The 7,832-nt window shown below is 35.5% G+C and overlaps 1 protein-coding gene across 1 annotated transcript in view; it reads right to left on the minus strand.

Moving 5' to 3' along the window:
* Positions 1–7,695, minus strand: part of LOC127845186 (AFG3-like protein 2) — a 40,545-nt gene extending 32,850 nt beyond the window's left edge. Inside the window, exons 1-2 of the mRNA XM_052375940.1 lie at positions 7,544–7,695; positions 660–912 (exon numbers count right to left, since the gene is read on the minus strand). Of these exons, the coding sequence (XP_052231900.1) occupies positions 660–912; positions 7,544–7,627 (337 nt within the window). The 5' untranslated portion in view covers positions 7,628–7,695. The remainder of the gene's footprint in view (positions 1–659; positions 913–7,543) is intronic.
* Between the last annotated feature and the right edge of the window lie 137 nt (positions 7,696–7,832).

Consider the following 7,832-nt stretch of genomic DNA (forward strand, 5'->3'; position numbering starts at 1 on the left):
CGCCCGCCCGCATTCGCCAATCTAATAACCAGTTTTTTCCTTCGGAAAACCTGGTTAAAAATTTCTTCAAACAACTTTATAAGAAATAAGGCCTTTACAAGCATCTCAGTTGTTCGAAAAAAGAGTTTCATTTTCAACTCAAATTGTTAAAGTCTATATATTTTACAACCAAGACGATTTTTTCTCATATTTTAACAATCATTAACAACAGTCAAAAAAAAATGGACAAAGTTGTGTTCAGAGGAAACTATGAGCACTAAAAAGTTTTGAATTGCATTTGGCAGATATGTTTAATACATATTGACAAAATGTTTCTTAATTGTACTATATAAACTCATCTCTGACTTAGTATAAAATGGAAAAATTATTTTACTTTTTATTTTGCTCTCTTGCTCCATTTTTTTCCAAATACAAATTCAAACAAATCTCAGGTTTGTTATTGCCTATTTTAACATTTTAGTGATGTATTGCAGAACGCGACCTCTAAGTACATATTCAATAAAGATACTCTCTCAGTCCTAAACACAAAACATTAATAATAATGCACCATGTTACAAGTATTTTGCAATAATTGTTATTATCTGAATTGTTAATTGAAAGTTACATGTACATAGTCTGCAAACATAATCTTTACAACTATGATGGGATAAACTCATTACCTCCCTTTGTCGAAGCGGAACCAGAATCTTCCTTCGGCATTTCTTCTTTTGGTGCTTCTTTTGGAGCCTCTTTTGATGTGTCCTTTGGTGCATCTTTAGCTTCATTGTTGTTTTTCGGCTGTTTTTTACCAGCCCTAGGTCCAAAGTTTTCCCAACCATCTGATTTATGTTTTCGCAAAACAATCCAGTCTTTTATTATAGTCCTCCAATCAGAGGGTTTTAATCTTGAAAGGAGGTGAATCTTTCTTCTGACCTAAAAAGCAAAAATTCAATTATGCCTTTGTATCAGTTGAGTGAGTTACTGAGCAATATTTCTATCTTTTTTTTATACCCACGCTTTTTAAAAACTAAAAACTGGCCACTATCTCCTCCTACACTATAAGAACTAGAACCTTGAAACTTACACACATGGTAGCTATGAGCATATGTGCGATCTTGCACTATTTGGAATTTTAATCTGACCCCTGAGTCAAAAGTTATGGGGGTTGGGGTGGGGACGGGTCAGAGATTTTCACTCATTTTTTTGTTTTATGTACTTTAATATTGGCCATGACTTTTGCAATATTGAAGATAGCAACTTGATATTTGGCATGCGTGTGTATCTCATGGAGCTGCACATTTAGAGTGGTGAAAGGTCAAGGTCATCCTTCAAGGTCAAAAAAACAAATCAAATGGAAGTAATAAGCTTTAAAGGGAGGTAATTAATGAACCTGCCAAATGACAATTTTTTTTTTTAATAAATCAAAGCGACGCAGTAGGGGGCATTGTGTTTCTGACAAACACATCTCTTGTTTTATGTTATCATACATTAACTTCTTCATTTCTACACCGATTTACTTCCAATTGATACTGAACATCTCTTATGACAATACGGTCAACCTCAACTATGCATGGCCTAATTACCAACCCTAGGGCGCCCCCTCGGTCAAACATGCGGCGTGGGGATACGCGTCAGCCTCTGTCGCGCCATTTCTAATTTCCTTTTAATTTTCGTTTTGACACACTTTTGTTACATAAGGCTTAAGTTTACGTTTGCAAATGAAATGAAAGATTACCAACAAAGCATATTTCGTTCATCTATAGACTATACAAAAGTATGTGTATACATGTACCTGAACACCCACATGTTAAGACGGGGGACCTTTGTCAAAGACAAAAAGGTTCATGTTGTAGGCGTAATAACTGGATTTTCATAAATTTCATCAGTTTAGTTTTAGTTCTTTTATTTAGTCATGGCGAGATCCAGATTTTTATTTGCTAATTATTTTGCAACCATAGCAATACAAATTAGGTCTGATGAAAAAAGGAATAGCATGCATTTTTTTTACTATATGGCCCTTAACAATGTTTGCTTTTCCTCAATTTTAAGAAAGGGCTGGGTCCCTTTTGATTGGGAACAAGCATTTTAACTTAAGTTTGTTAAATTAGTGATGTTGTTGATTTGCTATCAAAGGCTTCACAATTGAGATTAAAGTGATGGATTTTAATAAATTTGGAAAACCAGGAGTCAAATGACCCTGTGCTTGAAAGTTTCATAAGTCAGAATAACGGGTCAAAATACTTAACCCATTTATGCCTAGTGAACTCTCCCATCCTTCTTTATTGGATCAATTTATTTCCAATATTAGGGATGTCTAGTATATTTATTTATATATTTAGAATATTTCTTACAGAAATTCCTTTAAGCAAACAGCACAGACCCTGATGCATCATGCGGCGTCTCATCTGGGTCTACGCTTTTTGCCAAGGCCTTTTTCTAAACGCTACAGGTTTTTTTTTCCTTCTTTGCGACCCGCCGAAAAACGGCCCTTTCCCCTCTTGAAACTGATTGTTGTAGTAAATTTTTTTTCCCCTCAGCAGGTAAATTTTCCCCAAGATTTCATTCCCCCCCAAACATTTTTTTTTTTGTTAACCTGATCCAGTGTAGAAAATAGAACATATTGCATAATTAAAATATCTGTTGCCTAGAATTTGTTTTAAAAACAGTAAAATATGTTAACTTGATTATTTAAGACTTTCCTTATTTTCCCCCAAATCAGGCATTTCTCGTGATTTTTTCCCCCAAAATCCGGCAGTTCGCGCAATTTCTTCCCCCTAAAAAAAGGCCAGGACCTTTCCCCAAAATCAGATAAAAAAACCTGCGGTTGGCATAAATGGGTTAAGCACATAGAGTTATTTTGTTTGTGCATACTAGTTAAATTATCTGTTTATCTTTTCTAGTGTACATTGTAGTGAAATACTATGAGATTTAGCACAATTTTAATTATATAAAATATATTATTGATTAAGCTTCCCTATAAACTTTGCATCAAGATAATACAAGGCAGATAACTTGCAGGACTCAAAAGTAAGTACAGTGCAGTCCACGCGTTTTCACCAATTCCCTCGCTACTCAGCGGAAACGCCCACGGAGGGAGATTAAGAACGTCCTGGGATACGCTGAGTTTGCATGATTGGTGCCGCCGAGGTTAACAATCGGCAAATTGATAAGCTGACGCGGCGGCCCTCGGCGTTGGGCAACGCGGAGGAAACTCCGTGTTTAACGAGATAACGATCAATTTAACTTTGTTTGACTTCCTGATTTTCAAATAAAATTACATTCTTACAAGTACATATGTATATAAAATAATGACATTCAAAACAATGTATTACCGTTAATTATCATTGACCAGTCGCCAAATATGAGATCGCTCCGCGCCACTAAGTTGTGTTTTCATAAAACGCTTTATCCATTACTCCGACAGTCTTTGTTTGTCGGACCATGTGGCAGCAATAAACGAAATTTCATGAATTTGATTGACAGCTGGCGAGTGGTCAATTATGGACCAAATCGGCAGAGTGACATTCACACATGTTAATCCCTTTTGTCAAAACACCACAGACAGCAGTCTACACAATAGGTCAGTAGACAAGCTTTGCATGTTTTCATAACGCCAAACACTTAATCCAGTTCCGTCCAGATGTTCTCTTTAATCAGTATACAGTACAATAACTGTTTCAATAATTACTCTACTAAAATACCGTAACGCTAAACTTTAGCCTAAAGATACGGCGTGTTTGAATTGAAATTAATTTGGAGGAAATATCAAATTATTCGCGATATAATTGTGTTAAAAAGTACCACAGAAACTTTTAACCGAAATCAACAGAATTCAGTGTTCTCTGCGCTACAAAGTTTGTATCAAAAAATCAATACACGCACGCTTTCCATGCATAAATCTTGAACTTGTACATTGCAGCATAGTTTTCGCGAGCTTTTGTCGGGAAATATACATGATGACTGTATATTGGAAGCATTTGTAAACGTCGTGTTTAAGGGATCTTTTCATGTTTTGATAAATTGACAAAATTGAAAAAAGTTGTTTTAGATTCGCAAATTTTCATTTTAGTTATGATATTTGTGAGGAAACAGTAATACTGAACATTTACCATGGTCTAATATAGCCATTATATGCATATTTTGATGATTTAACAAGAGCGCCGCATGACGGAGCAATATACGCCCGATTCGTGTGCCATTGGAGATGATACACTGATGATTGATGTATTTGTTTTGGAAATAAGCAAAAAAAACAACAACAACTTATATAACTGATATATTCATATATATGCATTGATATCAATAAGTGTACATGACCCATATTCGAACTTGACCTAGATATCAACTAGATGCAACTACTGACCAAGTTTGGTAAAGATCGGATGAATACAATTTGAATAAGAGTCCGGACAAAGTGGCGCTGTTGAAAATGGACTAATTGACCCTATGACCTAGTTTTTTACCTGGCATGACCCATATTCGAACTTGGCCTAGATATCAACTAGATGCAACTACTGACCAAGTTTGGTGAAGATAAGATTTATACAATTTGAATTAGAGTCCGGACAAAGTAAAATGCACTAATTGACCCTTTGACCTAGTTTTTGACCCAGCATGACCCATATTCGGACTTGACCTAGATATCAACTAGATGCAACTACTGACCAAGTTTGGTGAAGATCGGATGAATACAATTTGAATTAGAGTCCGGACAAAGTGGCGCCGTTGAAAATGCACTAATTGACCCTATGACCTAGTTTTTGACCCGGCATGACCCATATTCGAACTTGGCCTATATATCAACTAGATGCAACTGCTGACCAAGTTTGGTGAAGATCGGATGAATACAATTTGAAATAGAGTCCGGACAAAGTGGCCCCTTTGAAAATGCATTTATTGACCCTATGACCTAGTTTTTGACCCGGCATGACCCATATTCGAACTTGGCCTAGATATCAACTAGATGCAACTGCTGACCAAGTTTGGTGAAGATCGGATGAATACAATTTGAATTAGAGTCCGGACAAAGTGATGCCTTCCGCCCGCCGCCCGCCCGCCCGCCCGCCAAGGGGTTTCACATAATACGTCCCGTATTTTATACGGGCGTATAAAAACCTGAAAATTATAAAGCGTTGCAACGCGAAATGATTGAATAATTTGGACAGTTCTGTTGTTGTTGTTTAATTTTGTGAAACTACAAAGATTGCTTATATAAACTATAAAATACGTCTTTCATACATAATTGGCAGGATAGCCGAGCGGTCTCATTGGTTTTTACTTCAGGAATCCGGGGGTCACTGGTTCGAGTCCTGTTGTGGGCTATTTTTTTTTCATTTTTTAAATTTTATTCTTGACGTTTTACTGGAGCTTTTTAGATCCAATGTTTACATTTATCAATATAAAGCATTTAATGACAAACTTCAAAACATGCCAAAATCTGTGAAAAGGCCCCTTTAACATTAAAAATCGGAAGCGTGTTTTGGATTACAAAATATTATTCTCGTTTGGAAATTTAACGGAACATTTATTCTTGTGTTATATGTGTTATGAATTAAATATTAATTTGTCAAAACGCTTTATGTGTCATATATTCATTCATATTGTAGACGTACCTGTGAATAAAAACATATATTAATTTTTTATACAATTATCTTTATTTTTATAAGCCACAGTATTTAAACAATTTGTAATTGCAATGTTTATATTTTTTGGAATGCACAGTAGCACACTGCGTCGCGCGGCGGTGTTCTGATAAGAACGGAAATTGCCTGCATTTACCAACTACCCGTAGGCTTAAGTAATAAAAGCCGCGGGTATTAGCGTTTTAGTGAATACACCTCGCCTTCCCCGCTGCGGAATCACTCTCTAGCAGACGAATGCCCCACGGAGGGAGCGTGTTTTTTGGGGAAAAGGGTGGACTGTACTGAATCAAAAAGCAGGATTCTGCTTCAATTGAAATCCCTGATGTGAGATATTTTCAATACAATATTTAATAAGGTTCAACTGAAAAGTTCAGATCTTAAAAAAAAAATTATGAGAATAAGGGATAAGTACTTTTAAGTAAACACAGGGTCTAGATTCAGACTAATGGAGGGATAGAGGGAAATTGAAATAAAATAATACATTCAAGGTTTGTTTTAAATCAATCTTTATCAATATGCGTGTCACTGCTAATGCATTCACCCACAAAAAAAACATGTATGCATTTAGGAACATGACTGAACTTTTATTCAAGCTTGTTTACCTTTCAATTATTGATACCTGGATACCTGGACTGTTGGGCCGTAAATTAGCTATGCTGTTATGGCCCCTCTGATAAATGTTCTCTTCCTTAGAATCTCTCGCTGATATGTAATATTTTGTTAAAACTTCTCTAGAGTGCGCTTAGTAAATAATAATTGTTAAAATTAACTAATTTACAGACATGTTAAACTTCTTAATGTTCCATTTCTCAAAATTCAGCAACGATTTAAATTGATTAACACTTGTGGCAGCTATTGTTGATTCTTCCAAACTGTTCCATTAAATTAATGAATTGATCTTTGACTAAAGGTGTTGAGTCTTACATTGCTTTTGGAATTCTTGCCTCTTAGTTTCAAGTGATGACCACGAAGATTACCCTCAGCCAGATCGAACAATTTTTCCCAGTTTAAATCATCCAGCGCATGTAAAGATTTGAAAATTTATTTGGATCATATCCGCCCTGTCCCTTCTGTACTCAAGTGTGACTAGTCCCAACTTCCGAAGTCTCTGGTCGTATGGTAGATGTGCCACCAATGGCACTAGTTTAGTTGCTCTTCGCAGCACATCTTCAATTAACTTTATATGTTTTTTTAGGTGAGGGGACCAAACACATGATCCGTTTTCTAAGGTTGGCCTGATTAAAGCCTTATACAGAGGCAGAAACATTTCTTCATCAAGACATTCGAAGGATCTATGTACTAAGGCAAGAGTTCGCTGTGCTTTATTCGTTATATTTGTAATGTGTTGGTTAAAACTTAGCCGCTCGTCAAAAGTCACACCTTAACCTTTCTCATTTGTGACTGCTTCAATGGCTGTGTAGTTTCCGTCCGGGTCTCTCATGGAATACTGAAAATCACTATTTAAACTTCCAAGGTGAAGAACTTTGCATTTCTTTGCATTAAATGTCAATTTCCATTTATCACTCCAGTCACTTAAGTTGTCTAGGTCAGATTGTAGATTATAACACTCCTCATTTGTTGTTACTGGTGAAAAAAGCTTTGTGTCATCGGCACAAATCTTAACAATTCCTGATACTATGTCAGGTAAGTCATTGATAAAACACAGAAAAAGTATCGGTCCGATTACACTGCCTTGAGGGACTCCGCTAACTACATCTCTCAATGATGACTTGCATTTTGAATATATTGGAACTGCCATAAATCATGGACGATAGGTTCTATTTACAATAATTTTCTAACAGTTCTGAAAAATCAATTTTAGCCACCACAAGAAAAAAGAGAATAAGAGAGAAACCCCATGAAGGAGTGATGAAACACAGCAAAGTTTTGTTTACATTTTATACATAACAGAATATATTTACCTCATGTTGAAGGCAACCTCTTGAAACTGATTGTTGTAGTAATTTTTCTAGCCTGTTTGCAAATCTGATATAGTGCAATGCCATAATTATATAAATTCGTGTAACCTTTCTCGAGAAACTGACTTATTATTTAACAGGTTATAGCTCTTGAACTCCATATATACGCATTATTTTTGAAGATAAAAATACATTGAAATAATACATAAAACGATAAAAAAAATATTCTCTATATTTTGTATTTCATTTTTTTATTTCATTGCTGATATTTCAGTGTTAGTTAATAGTTTTC

Source organism: Dreissena polymorpha, chromosome 9, assembly GCF_020536995.1.
Source record: "Dreissena polymorpha isolate Duluth1 chromosome 9, UMN_Dpol_1.0, whole genome shotgun sequence".
Lineage (NCBI taxonomy): Eukaryota > Metazoa > Mollusca > Bivalvia > Myida > Dreissenidae > Dreissena > Dreissena polymorpha.